Below are 19421 nucleotides of genomic sequence, written 5' to 3' on the forward strand. Positions count from 1 at the left end.
TAGCTCACTAGATTGCTATAAAAAAGGCCTGGATTCTTTCCTAGGTGTACATAATATAAATGGGTACTAATATTTATAGGTAAAGTTGATCCAGAGAATATCCCATTGCCTCTCGGGGGATCAGGAAGGATTTTTTTTCCCCTGCTGTAGCAAATTAGATCATGCTTTGGTGGGTTTTTTTTTTTTGCCTTCCTCTGGATCAACTGCGGGTATAGGATTGTGTATATGGGATTGTATGGTTAGGTTTACTTTACTGTTTTTTATTTTTTATTGGTTGAGCCAGATGAACTTGCGTCTTTTTTCAACCTGACTAACTATGCAACTATGTACAGCCCTACTGGCCTTACTCGCTAAGTGAGTCTTCAGAGACAGGATCACACCTGAGGCTCTGCTACAGGTCTGGACCAGGAGATTGTTCCGTGGCTAACACGCACAGTACTTTCTGGTCTGAAAAGAGCTACAATTCAGAGCCCAAAGGTCACAATTAAATAAACGAGGAAACCTTGATCTGCAAAGCCGCTATATAGAGACCAGTTCAAGTAGCGATGTAGCAGGGAATCCTGAATTAAAGATGCAGAAGAAAAAAAGTCTGTAAAGAGAAGCAGAAGGAGAGCAAAAAAAAAAAAAAAATAGACATTTGTTTCAGCTGAGCTAAAAAGAGCACTCGTTAAATAGAGGCTGGCTTACAGCTTTTTCAGTGACAGCATAATCCAACTCTTTCTGAATTTAGGCTTCCCTCAATGGGACAATGGAGAAAATTATTTTTGGAGAACAATAAAGATTTTCCCCAAACAACATTATATATTGCATAATTTTTGCAAAACAAACAATAAAGAGGTTATTGCAAATCAATAGGCCCATAGCTAAATTGTAACAAATGCTTTGGTACATAAGGGGTATACAGGCGTGGGAGCTCAAGTGGTTAAGGTATACAATTGTACATTTATTACTAAAGTAGGATAGACTTGTGAGCCAGACACCAGGTAAATTGTGCTTTAGTGAAGCAAATAAATGGGTTTTCAGCCTGAATTAGTTACCCACACTTTTTCTTGATTTTCTTCAGGGGTGTCATTAGGTCCAGGCAGTGAAGCAAGGTGACCTCTGAGGATTCTTTCTTGGTGACAAATGCAGGAGTTTTGTAGTAATTAACTAAATTGAGATATCAGTCTAATAAGAGCTGCTCCAAGTTGCATTTTTTCTGAACTTGACATACCCAGTTTATGCAATTTGTGGGCATTCCCTCAAACTTTTCACAATTTTTAACTAATAAAGTAGTTAAACGTTAAAGCCACAAGATTTCCCCAGAGATATCTTACTTAGTCTAAATGACAGTAAGTAAATCTTTTACCTTTAGAAATGGAGTTCTGCTCTTCAGAGAAATTTTCCTCATTTATGAGTAGATTTTCCGCTGAAGCTGAGTGCATTTTTAAAAAATTAGTTATTGAATCTAAAGCCAATTTTTTTACAGGTTGCAACACTGTTGTTAAGGTCTGGATATCCTCATTCCTCACTTTCAGAAAAAGTGACTCCATCTCTCGGATGTTGGCACGGAGTTGCTATAAGAAATAATAAATACATTTAGTCAGTTTTTTTTCCATGTACAATTTACGTGCAAATAATGGAATGGAGTTCATAAACATAACAACAACAGAATTTTAAGCTTGCTATAATCCTTACAGAAAACATCATTTGGAGAGGATCTTTTTTTTCCAACAATAAAAAAATATTTCACTTTCAGTACATGATATTGCATGTACTAGTGCGAAAAACAATGGGACAGCCAAGGTAAAAGCATTAGTATAGTATAGTAGTAGAGTCAACAGGAGCAAGGGTAGCAGTGGCTACTAGACCTTATGGTGTAATTTTACTAAACACAGACTGTTCATAGTTACATAGTTGGTAAGATTTAATAAAGACACCAGTCCTATCCAGTTCAATTCGCCTGTGTGTGTTTATGTCACTACAATTTCCCATATCCCTGCACATTGCGTTCGTTAAGATGTCCATCTAAAAGTTTTTTTTAAATTATCGACACTCTCGGCTGACCCCACCAACTGAGGAAGGGAGTTCTACATCCTTACCCCGCTAAAAGTAAACCTCTATGCAGTTTAAGGTTAAACTGCTTCTCGTCCAGCTTCATTGAGTGGCCATATGTCTTCCTAAATTACCGGAGACTGAATAATTTTCTCTCTATGCTAGAATCACCATTTACGTTGATATTTTGAGATCTTATCTCCTCTTGTAGTTGCCCAAACTTTATTTTATCAGGGTCTTATTATAAAGGTGCCATATTCTGTTGCAAGGATATTACTCTGCTTAGCTTTGTATTGTCAGCAAACACAGAGTAAACTATTTATAGCAACCTCTGTATCACTTGTGAATGAGGTGAAACTTTGCTAACTTCCATCATCCAATTATTTGCAAGCAAAAATTTGATTTTTTTTTCCTTGCACATGATTAGGTAACTTCACCACGTTCACTAAGCTCTGGGAAAAAAATCCCCTTGCAAAGTGAACAGCCCTTTTGCCTTAAGTAACAATTTTTTCTATGCGCCCCATTCACGCCACTGCGGTTTGATGTGTGATGCAGTACAGTTCAGACATAGCACACTGGATGGCACTGCATGTCACCACACACCAGCGCAACACACCGCGCTGCTGTGCAGTCACATGAATGAAGTGTCACTATGTGACACTTCAAATAAAGTTAAAATAGAAAGAAAACAAGTAAGCAGTGTAATGTGCTGAATTACACATCGCACTGCGTCCTACCGCAGCGGACACTGACACTAGTCTGCATGGTAAAACACTGCAATAGTGTGACTTTAACCATAGGTTACCACAACATAGTATACCATATTTATTAAACATGATTAAAAAAAATCTCACATTAAAATTCCTTAAATTTCTTTTGTACAGTCAATAAACAATAAAAAAAACCTCTACTCTAGACTCATAGAGGACATAATAGAACATAGCACCCCTTAAAGGTGGGCCGCCCGCATTGACGTGGACGTGCATGAAGGGTACCCCCATTGACACAATAATGGTGGCAAGACTGTCACTAAAAATTAAGCGCCCCCAGGGCACCACCCGCTTCAAGGAAGGTGCCAAGCTGACCATATGGCCCCGCAGGCTGCGGCCTAAATTTTTGTGGGGGCCCAGCCGCAAATAGCACGGACCCTCAGTTCGGCAGATGCCCAAGGGGGAATTTGGGGGCTTCAGCTAGACCCACTGAGGCCACCCCCTAACAGCGGCGCCCAACTCCGCCGCATGGCCTAGTAGGGCGCAAGCCGCGTCCTAAATTTTGAGGGCACCTCGCCGCCAGGACATGAGCCCCAGCGGATCCCACCACCCAGGGCAGCGGAGGGGAAGGCGGCTGCCCACACAATGGTTTCAGCCATTCTTACAGGAGCTGCCTCACATAGGTTCCACCGAGTAGGCTGCAGCCTATATTTTATGCTGAATCCGGCTGTGTAAGGCGCGTACTCCCCCAGCCCAACAACCGCCACAGGGAGCCCCGAGGATATCCCTGCTCTAGTCACAAACCCCCAAGATGGCAGGGAACCCTGCTCAACCCCCCATTGTGGCCCAGGAAAAACCCGGTCAGCAGCTAGGTCAACATCAGCAGCTCAGCCAGAAGCCTGGTCAGCAGCAACTACAGCCAACCCCCCATAGGAGCAGGTGGCAAAGCCAGCTGACAACCGCAACCGGGGACGCGCCCGACCTAGCACAGAGTTGAGGTCTGCGCGCGCACGCTGGCCAGACTGTGGAGACCTTAAGGATCTAGAATATCCAGGCCGTCGTCCAGTCCAGCAGTTGAGTGTAGTTTTTAGAGGAACAGAAAATAATAAAATTCCATTTAAAAAGGAAAAAAATGCTACGACCAGCGATTCCTGCAAGGAACTAGGTCCTTACTTGTGACTAGGCAAAAACTGAATGCCTATAGCAGAGTGTGGGAGTATTTCCCCTGGGACTGCCCCATAGGCATGGTAAAGCTTTTTCCTGCCTAGTGTCCTACTTCTGTAGGGGGCAGCATAACGCAATGGTTAAGAAGATTCTGGAGCTGTGTCCGTCAATGAACGAAAGAGAAAAACACATTAATAAGAATCGGGACATACTAAGATGGCCGCCAATCTGGGAACCCAGAAACGGCGGTGTGACGTCAGCACATAAGGCCCCACCCAACATTTTTTGTGCGCATGCACGTCATCAGGGGATACAGATACCTTAGGTAGGCATTGGATGGGGACCCCACGCCACCGTTTCAGTAATTTATGCATTTTATTGCTTTATTCTATTCATATCATATTTAGTTGCAGGCAGAGGGAAAACATGCAAACTCCATGCATGTAGTGTCATGGTTGAGATTTGAACCAAGGACCCAAGTGCTGCTAGGCATAAGTGCTAACTACTTGCTGCCAATATATGTTAAAGGTGTAAAAATAGTAACCAAAAAAAAAAAAAAACGTGAAAATATTAATTGTTCATAAAATAGAAACAAAAAAAAAATTATCAAGAAAATAATTGAATGGAGAAAGAGAAAAAGTAAATTAGGCCTGATTAGAGTATACTAAGGGTTAATAAAGAGTTATTTCACTTGTATGCAGATGCAGTCACGAGTCTGGTATCGTTTTTTTTTTTTTTTCTTCAGCCGCCAATGCTAAATATTGAAACAGTGATCCAAGTAGCTAAATAGCCACTAGATACATTATTATTACATTATTATTATTATACAGGATTTATATAGCACCAACAGTTTGTGCAGCGCTTTACAGTGTGGGGGAAGACAATACAGTTACAGTACAATTCAATACAGGAGGAACCAGAGGGCCCTGCTCGTTAGAGCTTACAATCTAGAAGGGAGGGTACATGTGGGAAAAGGTGGTTCCCCCTACCGCCTTTCCCTGCTTTCCTTAGCTCTCCTGTTCCACTGGTTCTGCCCACTGACCATAGAGATGAGGGAGAAATAGAAGTTCCCTGATCATCTCTGTGGTCTAAAACAGAGTTTTCAATTGGGATGCCGGGGGCAGCCCACACAGCTTTCACTTTTGCGGGCAAAATACAGATAACCGCATAGAAGGAGGAGACAGCCCAGAGGAGGAAAGGGATGTGCTCTCCCACCTCTCTGTACACAGACCTTAAAACAGTAATCCTTTAACAGTCGGAATGTACATAAAGCTTTGTTTCATTTTGCTGTACCAAGGGCAAAGAGGGGTATGTGGGGGGGGGGGGGGGTGAGGGGAGTGTGTGCTAGGAAGGGGGGGGGGTTTGTGTCAGAATAGGAGGGGGGGCTTTTAGAGGGGGAGGTTTGTGCTAGATGGGGATTTTTTTTTTGGGGGGCGGGGGGGGGGGGAGGGTTGTGCTAGCAGGGGAGGATTTACATCCTTCTGACCACTTTACTCTGCTTTATAGAATACACTTTAGGGCTTTTTCACACCAAGTGCAGTGTGGTAAAACATGTGAAATTGTGCATTTTCTCGCACCACACAAAAACGTGTTGCCTTTTGCAGTTGCGCATGGGTTCTTTCCTAATGGCACCCCCATGCATCCACCAACTGCATGTTTGTTTGTGCCCACTTAAACCCATGGTACCATAGTACCGTGTATTTTGGTAGGGCTCAATATAAAAATCATGCCAGCACCTTTTTGCCATGTTTCATGAGCATAGAGCAGCCTAATAAAAAACAGAACATGCAAAAAAGTGCTCTGGCTCAGTCACGCCCCTCAGACTGGTGTGCCCTGGGGTTATACACAATTCTAAAGGGCCCCTGAACTACAAAAAGGTTGAAAACCAGAATCAATAAGGATTTTGTCACTTCTGGTTTGTTGTTTACCCATTTGACCCATTTTGGTTTAATCAGATGCTTTTGAGGGCTGAGGAGCGGCCTCTACCCCTCTCCTCTAGACCCCAGATTTCACAGTAAAGGGTACCTGTCACTGTCCATGTTATCACAGAGGGTGTTGTGCAATGAAGTTGATAAAAATGGGATTTTTGACTTACCGTAAAATCCAATTTTTCTGATGTTCATTGACGGACACAGCTAATGATCTTCATGACCATTGGGTTATTCTGACCCCTACAGGAGTAGGACACTAGGCAGAAAAAGAATCTGGCTATGCATATGGACAGTCCCAGGGGGGTATACTCCCTCACTCTGCTATAGTTACTCAGTTTTGTTAAAAGCAGTGTCAGAAGAATTTAAACTCCGCAGAGGGGTGGGTGCTGTGTCCGTCAAAGAACATCAGAGAAATGGATTTTACGGTAAGTCAAAAATCCCATTTTCTCTTTCATTCTTTGACAGATCCTTATCTTCATGATCATTGGGACATCCAAAGCAGTTTTAAACATGAGGGGTGGGAACAGCAAATACCCAAGGCCAAACAGTAGCCAACCAGGTAACAGGAGCTTAACCAAAAACAACTGGAGCCCACCTGAAAAAAACAATACACCTTCAAACAGGATCAGGTCCCCTAAACAGCAGTCTGCAAAACCTTGCGGCCAAAAGAAGCATCTGCAGATGCCAACACATCCACTTTATAGAACTTTGTGAAAGTATGCACCGACGAACAGGTGGCCGCCTTGTAAACCTGCAGCACTGACGCCGGATGATGGAAGGCCCAGGAGACAATAAGTGCCTGAGTAGAGAGCGCCTAAACAGGGAAAGGAGGAACCTGACCCCTGATGGAATAGGCCTGAATAATTGTCTGTCTAATCCATCTGGAAATGATCGCAGAGGAAGCTGGCAACTCTTTCCGAGGCCCATCCGTGAGCACAAATAGTGAGTCTTACTTCCTAAAAGACTCAGTAGCTGCCAGGTACACCCTAAATGCCCAGACCACATCCAAGGCATGCAAGGCAATTTCCTTCGGATGTTTTGGCCTGGGACACAGGAAAGGCAACACAATATCTTCATTCAAATGAAAATCAGAGACAACCTTTGGGAGGAACAACGAACAGGATAATTGCGCACAGAGGTGATAGCAACCAAAAAAGCCACCTTCTGAGACAGCGTAAGCAAGGGAATCTTAAAGGGAGGCTTCTGGAGGACAGAAAGCACCAAATTGATGTCCAAAGGCGGAAACAGAGACTGCACTGCAGGATCCAAATGTCGGACCCCCTGAAGAAAGGTACGCACCAGGGAGTGTGTGGACAAGGGTCAATGGAAGAAGACCGCCAAAGCCGACACCTGGCCTCTGCTGGTACTCAAGGCCAATTTTTGTTCAACCCCCCCATTGAAGGAGCGTCAAGATCCGAGCCACTGAGAAGGAGTGAGGATGAACCTCAAGAGACTCACACCACGCAATGTACGTCTTCCACGTACGATGGTAGATCTTCCTAGAAGTAGATTTCCTAGCTTCATTCCCAGTAGACGACTACTATGTGGAAACGCGTCGGAGGGAGCCTAGCCTGCGCTGACATTTGACACGGACCGTTCTGCAGGCGGCCGTGCATGTTTAAGAGCTTTTCTTCATCTGTAAATTCCATTGGTGATGTAAGTGTTTGCCTTTTTTCAATAAATTATTTTATGTGGGTAATGCACTATCACCTCCTTTCTTTTTTTATGAGGCATATCCTCTTGGTTTTTGTGCCTGGAGTCAGCGGTCTTATGCAGTTTTGAAGTGGACGTGTTTTGTGATATCCCCATGAGAGTCTTCTTCTACTCTTCACCATCTTTGAAGTGGATTTTCTATTACATCAGTCCTAAGCTTTTATCTCCCTACAGTGGGTACGGAAAGTATTCAGACCCCCTTAAATTTTTCACTCTTTGTTATATTGCAGCCATTTGCTAAAATCATTTAAGTTCATTCTTCTTCCTCATGAATGTACACATAGCACCCCATACTGACAGAAAAACACAGAATTGTTGACATTGTTGCAGATTTATTAAAAAAGAAAAACTGAAATATCACATGGTCCTAAGTATTCAGACCCTTTGCTGTGACACTCATATATTTAACTCAGGTGCTTTCCATTTCTTCTGATCATCCTTGAGATGGTTCTACACCTTCATTTGAGTCCAGCTGTGTTTGATTATACTGATTGGACTTGATTAGGAAAGCCACACACCTGTCTATATAAGACCTTCCAGATCACAATGCATGTCAGAGCAAATGAGAATCATGAGGTCAAAGGAACTGCCTGAAGAGCTCAGAGACAGAATTGTGGCAAGGTACAGATCTGGCCAAGGTTACAAAAAGATTTCTGCTGCACTTAAGGTTCCTAAGAGCACAGTGGCCTCCATAATCCTCAAATGGAAGACGTTTGGGACGACCAGAACCCTTCCTAGAGCTGGCCGTCCGGCCAAACTGAGCTATCGGGGGAGAAGAGCCTTGGTGAGAGAGGTAAAGAAGAACCCAAAGATCACTGTGGCTGAGCTCCAGAGATGCAGTCAGGAGATGGGAGAAAGTTGTAGAAAGTCAACCATCACTGCAGCCCTCCACCAGTCGGGGCTTTATGGCAGAGTGGCCCGACGGAAGCCTCTCCTCAGTGTAAGACACATGAAAGCCCGCATGGAGTTTGCTAAAAAACACCTGAAGGACTCCAAGATGGTGAGAAATAAGATTCTCTGGTCTGATGAGACCAAAATAGAACTTTTTGGCCTTAATTCTAAGCGGTATGTGTGGAGAAAACCAGGCACTGCTCATCACCTGTCCAATACAGTCCCAACAGTGAAGCATGGTGGTGGCAGCATCATGCTGTGGGGGTGTTTTTCAGCTGCAGGGACAGGACGACTGGTTGCAATTGGGGGAAAGATGAATGCGGCCAAGTACAGGGATATCCAGGACAAAAACCTTCTCCAGAGTGCTCTGGACCTCAGACTGGGCCGAAGGTTTACCTTCCAACAAGACAATGACCCTAAGCACACAGCTAAAATAACGAAGTAGTGGCTTCACAACAACTCCGTGACTGTTCTTGAATGGCCCAGCCAGAGCCCTGACTTAAACCCAATTGAGCATCTCTGGAGATACCTAAAAATGGCTGTCCACCAACGTTTACCATCCAACCTGACAGAACTGGAGAGGATCTGCAAGGAGAAATGGCAGAGGTTCCCCAAATCCAGGTGTGAAAGACTTGTTGCATCTTTCCCAAAAAGACTCCTGGCTGTATTAGATCAAAAGGGGGCTTCTACTAAATACTGAGCAAAGGGTCTGAATACTTAGGACCATGTGATATTTCAGTTTTTCTTTTTTAATAAATCTGCAACAATGTCAACAATTCTGTGTTTTTCTGTCAGTATGGGGAGCTATGTGTACATTCATGAGGAAGAAGAATGAACTTAAATGATTTTAGCAAATGGCTGCAATATAACAAAGAGTGAAAAATTTAAGGGGGTCTGAATACTTTCCGTACCCACTGTATGTCTGGTAAGAACTAAATTCTACCACCGGGTGTCACCATCTCACCAATTGTCACTTTGATTGTCATTATTGGGAGTGTTGTTGCGGTAAAAGGCCACCCAACCACCAAGAATATTTATTTCTTCAAGCACTGTTGTCTGCCAGCGTCACATCACTTTGGCACAGACTTTTTGCACTGCATTGTTTTCATTGGTTTAAGCAGACAGTCATCATTCACACAAAGTTTTTTACACATTGTGTTGCTCATTATTTGCACTTAACTTATTGATTTATTTAGACTCACCTTGTCATTTCAGTAGCACACTATTGTTTGTTGCTTCATTCACTTTATTTATTTTTTCTAGTGCTGCTTTGATTTGTTTTATATTGTTTTGTGCACCTTCACAAATATATACACAGTTGATTGCAGATCTCACAGGAAAAAAAACAGGAGAAAAAAATTCTACCGAAAAAGAAAAAATTGCCAGGACCAGAGATCCCAGCAAGGAACTAGGTCCTTACTCCTGACTAGGCAGAAAAAAAAACTATGTAACTATAGCAGAGAGAGGGAGTATACCCCCTGGGACTGCCCACAGGCATACCCAGATTCTTTTTCTGCCTAGTGTCTTACTTTTGCAGGGGGTAGTATACCCAATGGTTATGAAGATCAGGAGCGATGTCCCTCAATGAACGAAAGAGAAAAAAATAATTTAAGAGACGGTGTAAAAAATTTAATTTAAATAAAAATAAATTCAAGCGCCCGTGGTGCTCACATGCAAACGCTGATCGCACCAAACATTTGAGGCATCACTGCGCACGTCAGAACGAGAGCAATAATCCTAGTGCCAGACCTCCAGTGTAACTTTAAACTAGTAACTGTAAGGTTGGCTTGGTAGTCAAGTGGTTAAAAAAACAACAACCTTTTTCCACTTGTAAGGTTGCTTTAACTGACATAATCTGTGGATCGAAGTTCATCCCTTTGATATGCAGATGAATGAACAGAATGATACAACAGTGACAATATGTTACATTGTATCTTTCTGTAGAATCTGTGCAAGTGTTATTTATAGAGACTGCTTTTTCTGATAGCTGAAGCTCCCGATGTTCTGCCCAAAACTCAAACTCGCAAAAATCTCCAACCACGTTACTTCCGGTGACTGTTCAGCAGCAATAATTAGAGATTTGGAGTTGCTGTTTTCACAAAACACCGGAAGCCTATACACTCCGGTAGACAATATAATGAGTGAACATTGTTAGTCATTGTTAATTGTACAGAATACTGTACAGTCACCAGAGAAGACGTGGTTGGAGATTTTGGCGAGTTGGAGTTTTCGGCAGAACACCGGCCTTCTGTATGTAGACAAAAATGCTTTGGTTTATTGGGGAGGGGGGTCCCCTGGCAAACAGGCAGAGACACTGGATGTGCTACACACACTCTGTGTACAATGATGACCTTTTTTGGGCATGTGTAGCATGCTGAAATTCTGCAACTAGTTAATCCTTCCACAGGTATGGGTTAGCTACCTTACATGGTTAAGCTAACTTTACCATTTTACATGTACACATGAAATACAAAATGTATGCCACAACCCCTTCAACAACTTACTTTTTTTAAAAGCAAAAACCATATAGGTTTTAGAAGATAACATTTTAATTTTTAGATACTTTTATAAATAAAAATGAAATACCCTATACTATTCTCATAAGAGCACTTTATAAATCCAGATAATATGTAAAAAGTGTAAAAAGCTATAAATAAGTGATTTAGGTTAAAAATTATGACTCCATAGTTAGTTTTAATTTTTCATGATCCCTCTAAAATTCCCTTTGAATTTTATAGGATACTACAGTACATGTATCTTTTTGTATGTATGTATGCATGTGAATCCTAATTGTGTGCCTGCATTTTTTTTTTTTTTTGTAAATTTTCTTTTATGCTTCCCTTTTTTACATAGCACCAATCGGACATGTCTAATTTAGAGTATCATGTCCTTGCTGCACAAATAAGTGATACTTCATGTATTAGTTCAACAGACTTTTAAAAACAATAGCATTTCCTATTAATTCTTTCTTTTATTCACAACAAGTTTTTATCAAGACACAGGATAGGTTTCTGTAGCACAATATTTATTCTTGTAATCTTTTTAGTGGCATTATTAATATGTGTAGCACGTTAGTAAACATGGGTAATGCGCTTGGGTAAATAAAAAGGATAACATTTCTAATTATACAAGCATGGATTAGATGTAGAGTGGCTGTGCATATATTTGTCTAAAATTCTCTGTACAAATTCACTTACTTCAGTTGTTATTGTCCAGACAAAGTTAGAGATATTTGATTTGGTCTACATGGTTAAAGTTGGAGTTAACTGTTTCAATGTATAATTTATAAGACCTGTACCTGAATAAATCTATCTTTTTGTCCATTTTGTAACTAGGTGAACATCAATATACAGTTAGTAGAAAAAGCATTGGGTTACCAGAGAGCCCTGTATAGAAAAGCTATAAGGGGAGGAGGGTTAGGAAGGGATTTTATTTACTTTGCTGTTTTGTTCGTAATTAAGAAAAAAAAAAAAAAACCTGAGCTGATGCCTCCGGTAAATATTGACTAAAGGTTTTCTAATGCATTTACAAGCATCTAATTTGAAAGAAAAGTGTGCACAAGAGAGCGTTTAGTATCACAATAATTAATCTGATTTATTTGCACACAAACAGAGCAGAAGTCCATTGGCAAACAGTTAAATTGCTTACAGGAAAAAAATATATATGAGCAGTATGTACTATCAATTGGCTAATTCAAATACTACAAAAAAATTGATTTTTGACTTACCATAAAATCCTTTTCTCTGAAGTTCATTGACAGACGCAGCTCCATATTCTTCTTAACCATTGGGTTATGCTGCCACCCTACAGGAGTAGGACACTAGGCAGGAAAAAGCTTTACCACGCCTATGGGGCAGTTCCTGAAGGCGCACGCCCACTTACTCTGCTATAGGATTCAGTTTTGTTGCAAGCAGTGTCAGAAGTAAAAAAAAAAAAACCCACTCAGAAATAGAGGGGCGGGTACTGCGTCTGTCAATTAACTTCAGAGAAAAGGATTTTACAGTAAGTCAAAAATCCAATTTTCTCTATCGTTCATTGACAGATGCAGCTCCATATTCTTCTTAACCATTGGGCTGTCCCAAAGCAGTATTTGCATGAGGGGTGGGAAAACAACACAGAGAAAGAACGTAATTCCCCAAAGGCTAAACTTAGCCAACCAGGTAACATGGAGCTCAACCAGGAACAACTGTAGCTCCCCTAGAAACTACATACACCCTCAAAGAGAAAATAACAGCAGCCTGCAAAACCTTGCAGACAAAAGAAGCATCTGAGGATGCCAACACATCTACTTTGTAGAATTTAGAGAATGTGTGCACAGACAAACAAGTTGCCGCCTTGTAAACTTGTATTACTGACGCCTGATGGCGAAAGACCCAAGAGGCACTCAGCGCCCTAGCAGAATGCGCCTTCATTGGGAAAGGTGGAACCTGACCCTTAGGTGAATACGCCTGTACCACTGTCTGCCTGATCCATCTGGATATGGTCGCAGCAGACGCAGCCAATCCCTTCTGAGGTCGTTCCGTGAGCACAAAAGGAGAGCCTGATTTCCTGAAAGACTCAGTAATAGTCACCAAAAAAAGACTACCCTCTGTGACAGTGTAAGCAGAGGAATCTCCCTAAGTTTTCAAAGGGAGGTTTTTGAACAGACAGTACAAAGCTAAGATCCCACAGAGGTAACGGGGACCGTATCGAAGAAGCCACATGACAAACTCCCTGGATAAACGTGCGAATCAAAGGGCGATGAAAAAACTCCGCCAAAGCCGACACCTGGCTTTTAATAGTACCCAAGGCCAACTGCTGCTCAACCCCTCTTTGGAGGAAAGCCAATATCCTAGCCACTGAAAATGAGCGTGGATGCACCTTAAACGATTCACACTACGAGATGTACGATTTCCACATATGATGATAAATTTTCTTGGAAGTAGATATTCTAGCCTTCAACAGTGTAGGAATCACTGAGTCAGAGAGACCCCTATCCTTCAATACCTGGCTTTTAACATCCATGCCGTTAAAGCTAGCGACTGTAAAGCAGGATGGAAGATCGGGCCTTGAGACAACAGATCTTCTCTGAGAGGAAGTCTCCAAGGAGCATCGGCAACCAACCTTACCAGATCTGCATACCAAGACTGGTGAGGCCAGTCTGGGGCCACCAGAATGACCAGAATCCCTTCCACCTCTATTCTGCGCAGAAGCCTCGGCAGAAGTTTCAGCGGAGGAAACGCATAGATCAGCCGATACTGACCCCAAGGAGCCACCAGTGCGTGTGTGGTGTCTGTCAGAGGATCCCAAAACCTGACTACAAACCTCTGTACCTTCTCGTTGAGCCGAGAAACGAACAGGTCTACATCGGGTGTCCCCAACGGACACACAACAGGTAAAACACCTCTGGGTGCAGGGACCATTCCCCCTGATCCAACATCCAACGACTCAAGTAATCCGCCTACCAGTTCTCCACTCTGGGTAAATGCACGGCGGAGATGGCTGGAACAAAATGTTCTGCCCATATTAAGATCTCGGCCACTTCCCGGGCCACCAGGGCACCCCTGGTGCCCCCTTGATGATTGACATAAACCACGGCCATGACATTGTCTGATTGAATCTGAACTGGACAACCCTGCAGACGATTTGTCCAGTGACTCAAGCAAAGCTTTATCGCTCGGAGTTCCAGAATATTTATCTTTCAGAGTCCAGGTCCCCATCGACACAACACTTTCCAAATACTCCCCCCCCCCCCCCTTCCCAGCCAGACAGGCTGGCATCCGTGGATACCATGGACAAATACAATTGAAGGAAGGGCTTGCCCTGATGCAGGGCCAAGGAACAGAGCAACCACAGAAGAGCACTTCTTGCGTTTTGACTCAACCTAATCAGATTGTTCAAAGATTTTGGATCCTTGACAAGAATACACCTTTGCAGAGGTCTCGTGTGGAACTGAGCAAATGGAACCGCCCCGAAGGTAGACACCGTCAGGCCTAGAGCTCGCATGCAAGTCCGCAATGAGGACAGAGTGCTGGATAACAGCAACCAAATCGCCCTCTGCAACTTTTGCAGCTTTTCCCGGGGAAGAAACACCCTCGCCAAGGCTGAGTCCAGAGTCAGTCCCAGATAAAACATTTTGGAGGCTGGGACCAGAGAAGAATTTCTGAAATTGATGGTCCAACCGAACTCTTGCAGAGTCTGTACAGTTCATGACAGATTGCCCGCCAGAACTGAGTGGGAGTCTGCTCTTAAGAGGAGATCGCCCAGGTACCTTAGTAATGAAATTCCCCGCTGTCACAGTAATGCCAATACCGGAGCCAACAGGTTGGTGAAGGCCCTGGGGGCGGAGTTGAGACCAAAGGGTAACGCCACAAATTCATAATGTTCCTCTCCTACAGCGAAGCGAACAAAACGCTGGTGTCCAGCGAAATAGGGATGTGCAGATATGCGTCCTCGATAACGATAGAGGCCAAGAAGTCCCCTGATGTAGGAACGTCGCTAATGGACTTTATTTGAAACCTCGGTACCCGCACAAAGCGATTCAGAGCCTTGAGGTCCAGAATTGGATGTACTTTCCCTTTTTTCCTGGGAACAGTAAACAGGTTTTAATAAAACCCTTGAAAGCCTTCCCAAGATCACCCTTTGCGACAGCAGATCTTGTACCGCCCTCGTAGATCCCTTAACTGATCTGAAGATAGGCGTATCTGTACTGTTTGATGGTCAGGACCTGACCTTGAGCTTGATCTTGTAACCTGATCGGAGCAGCACGTGGGCCCATTTGTCCTGAATCAAGGAGGTCCCTGGTTCCGGACAGAAAAAGAAGACTTTCCCCCCACCCCAGATACGGGTGAGGGCATCCCTTCATGCAGAGATTTGTCCGCAGATCTGGAGGGGCCTGTTCTCGGCTTACCCGACCACGTCTTCTTGGAACCCCCAGATGACCTAAATGGCTTAGGTCCTCTCTCCTGTGTGCCGAAGGCACGAAGGGGCCACCTGTTTGCTGAAAAATAAGGGCCCTGTCTATTACGCAGTGACTTGCCCTTAGCGGGTAGAGGAAGAAGAGTACTCTTCCCTTTGATCAGTTCATCTAACAAAGACCCAAATAGGCATTCCCCGGAAAGGGGAGATCTGATAGAGCCTTTTTAGAAGCCTGGTTTGCAGACAGCCAGCTCCGTCCGCCGCAAGCCTTGGCCTAAATTTTTGGCCGTGTGAGGCATCCTCCAGTCAGCTTGGTCAGGCACCTCATCTCGGTTAGCTTGGTCAAACACCTCATCTCGGTCAGCTCGGTTCAAGTACCCGGACAGCCGCGAGTAGAGCGCAAAGCCGCGGCCTAAATTTGGGTCTGCCGTCAGCTCTGTCAGCTTGATCAGCAGCTCGGACAGCTCTTTTAGGAGCTCGGACAGCCTGGCCAGTCGCCCGGACAGCTTGGTCAGTCACTCAGATAGCCAACTCCATCAGCCGTGAGTAGGCTGCAAGCCACGGCCTCAATCTTTGGCTGCATGAAGCATCCGCCGGTCAGCTTGGTCAGGCACCTCATCTCGATCAAATAAAATCAAGGGGGGTATCCTGCGCTTAATAATGAATAAGTAAAATATAATAAAATGACATAAAACAAATGACATAAAACAAAATAGCAGCTAGAACACTGGATTCATAGTAATCCCATTCATATTGTGTGTCAAGTAGTGCAGCGCTATAAACAACAAAATTAATTGTACTTAAAAAATTAATAAATTGATATACAATTAATAATGGTGCAATATAAAAATGAATCAATTGCACTAAGTCATAAGTCCATTCAGCATATATAGATGGTGGAGAGTCCACTTAAGGGTGAAGATCCCAAGATGTGAAAAGCAATGGAAACAAACAGTCACCCGTGCGGATAGGCAAGATGGCAGCTTACCGCAATGAGTGGGCCTCCAAATTAATGGATGGGCCACTAAGAGCATAAGGTAATAACTCCTATGGACTGGGTTCTCTCCTCTGCATGAACGGACCAAGCTTCGCTAGACTGCATCAACCCCTCACTCGCTCATAGATCCAGAAACAACTCCGATATGTATGGCAATATGTAGAGGATAAAAGCATTCATAGCGTAATCCCGTTTGGCAGTATAAAACAGCTTTATTTAAGGTTCTACTTACATGGCAGTAGATCAACACAAACGAGTAACATGTAAAAAGCGGCGTCCCGCTATAGTCGATACAAAGCCGGCATCTTGGGGGCGTGGCAAACGCGATGTCCGGAACCTCCCGACCGGTTTCGTCAGAGTGACGTCGTCAGGGGCGTGGTTACCGGACATCGCGGTCACGCCTTACAAATACCCCATGCAAGGATCATATCCGGAACCTCGTCCAATCACGGACGAAAAGGGCGGAAGTGATGAATCTGACTTCTGGCCATTGAGGGCGGAAGTACACTGAAAAGACAGCAGCACCAAGGAGGACAAAGGATTCAGGGCAAAGCAACTAATTAGCCATCCTCAATTAAACTAATCAAATAAGGACAGCAGTAGTTACTTAAGCAAATGATATAAAAAAATATACTTGGTATCGTATGAAGAAAAAACGGGACTAAATGTATATAGAAATTACCGATGTTAACAAGCGCCATCTAGTGGCCAAACAATGTATTGTCATAAAAATCAAATTATGTCCCTTATGGCCTTAATGTTGAGGGGGACATTAACTGTTTTATCAACAACAGTTAAATGTTGCTGAGACGGGAAAAGCATAATTATGCTCCATTCCACTCAATATTTGCGTATGAATATAAATCTTCTATTTATATATTTTTTGTTATTATGTGGTAATTTTTTTAGGTTTTATGACTCTTGTTTTTGCTGACCAGCTAGAGATTATTGTCAGGTTGAAATGTAGGGTTATGAGTTAAAAGGGAAAAGTGCTGCAATCTGCCTTTTGGCCTTATTTTTTCTCCTTTTTTTTCCATTAAGTCAATAATTTTGATTTTTATGACAATCGGACCCTTGACTGACATTTTTGACACTTTTGGCGGTACCAGTGACATTACTGCAGTAATCAGTGCTATATATATGCACTGTTACTGTAAAAATGACACTAGCAGGGAAGGGGTTAATTTTATTGGAGAGGGAGGGGTTAATGTATGCCTGGTGCTTACTGACGTGTAGGGGGGGAGGTGACTGAGTGAGTCATGGACAGATCGGATGTCCAGCTATGCTGAACAGTCCGATCTGTCACTCCCTGCCACTATGGAGATCCGTCCGCTTGTGTTTACACAGGCGGGTGGATCTCCACACTAGATCCCCGGCGATCGGGGCAGAGCAGCGGCGATCGCCGCTGCTCCTCCCCTGGCCCGACTCCCACTGTGAATGAAAACAGCAGGAGCGAGCCTCCGGCGGCGCGCAAGCGCCGCCCAGAAGGGGGAGTGTCTGACGACGTTAATACTACGTCGTCAGACGATAACGAGCCACTCTGCCGCAGTAGTATTACTGTGAGCGGACGTAAAGTGGTTAAGGATCTAGGATATTCCGACCGAAACCCATTCCGGCTGTTAAATGCAGTTCTAGCTAAAAATTTAAAATCTTAACAAATCTTTCCTGCCTAGTGTCCTGTAGGGGGCAGCATAACCCAATGGAGCTGCGTCTGTCAATGAACGAGAAAGAAATGGGATTTTTGACTTACCGTAAAATCCATTTCTCTGACGTTCATGGATGGACACAGTTCCTGATTCTTAACCATTGATCTATATTGCCCCCTACAGGAGTAGGAAACTAGGCAGGCAAAAGCTTGACTACGCCTATGGGTAGTCCCAGGGCGTATACACCCACTCTCAGCTATAGGCACTCAGTTTTGTTACAAACAGTGCCAGAAGAAAGCCAACTCAACGGAGGGGGGGGGGGGGTGCTGTGTCTATCAATGAACATCAGAGAAATGGATTTTACAGTAAGTCAAAAATCTAATTTTCTCTTTCATTCATTGACGGACACAGCTCCTGATTCTTCAAAACCATTGGGACGTCCAAAAGCAGTGTCAAACATGAGGGGTGGGAAACAGCAGAAAAAAATTTCCAAGGCTAACCATAGCCAACCAGGTAACATGGAGCTCAACCATAAACAACTGGAGCTCACCTGAAAAAAACAATACATCCTCAAAGAGGACTAGGTCTTCTAAACAGCAGCCAGCAAAACCTTGCGGCCAAAACAAAGCATCCGCAGATGCCAACACATCCACTTTACAAAAAAACTGTGTAAAAGTGTGAACCGACGACCAGGTGGCCGCCTTGCAAACCTGTGTCACTGACGCTGGGTGACGGAAAGCCCAGGAGACACTAAGCTCCCTAGTAGAGTGCACCTTGACAGGGAAAGGGGGAACCTGGTCCTTGATGCAATAGGTCTGATCCATCGGCAAATGGTCACAAAAGAAGCGGACAACCCTTTGTAAGGTCTGTCCGTGAGCACAAATAGAGAGTCTGACTTCCTTAAAGAGTCCGGTATGAATTGACCGAACCACATCCAAGGCATGCAAGGCAATTTCCTTCGGATGTTTAGGCCTGGGACCCAGGAGAGGCCACACAATGTCTTAAAATGACAGTCAGAGACCACCTTAGGAAGGAATGACAGACAGAGGCAAAGCACCCCCTTATCCTTGGGAATCACCATAAAGGTAAATGACAGGATAACACCGCCAGTTCCACACCCTGCGCGCAGAGGTGATAGCCACCAAAAAAGGCCACATATTGGTGCAGCAAAGCAGGGAAACCTCCCAAATATTTTCAAAGGGAGGCTTCTGTAGAGCTGAAAGCACCACATTACGATTCCAGGGCGGCAACGGAGACGGCACTGAAGGAACCAAATATCAGACATCCTGAAGAAAAGGTATGCACCAGAGAGTGTTTGGCCAAAGGTCATTGGAAAAATTTCTGTTCAACCCCCCCCCCCGAAGGAAGGTTAGAATCCGATACACCGAGAAGGAGCAAGGATGAACCCCAAGAGACTCACACCACGCAATGTATGTCT

At 43.8% G+C, this 19421-nt stretch overlaps 1 protein-coding gene across 1 annotated transcript in view; it reads right to left on the bottom strand.

The window, feature by feature from the left end:
* The window catches only part of STX17 (syntaxin 17), a 194427-nt gene that overhangs the window by 121412 nt on the left and 53594 nt on the right, over nt 1-19421 (bottom strand). Inside the window, exon 3 of the mRNA XM_082259653.1 lies at nt 1349-1556. Within this exon, the coding sequence (XP_082115779.1) occupies nt 1349-1556 (208 nt within the window). The remainder of the gene's footprint in view (nt 1-1348; nt 1557-19421) is intronic.

This window comes from Pelophylax lessonae, assembly GCF_965119305.1.
Source record: "Pelophylax lessonae genome assembly, chromosome: 5".
NCBI lineage: Eukaryota > Metazoa > Chordata > Amphibia > Anura > Ranidae > Pelophylax > Pelophylax lessonae.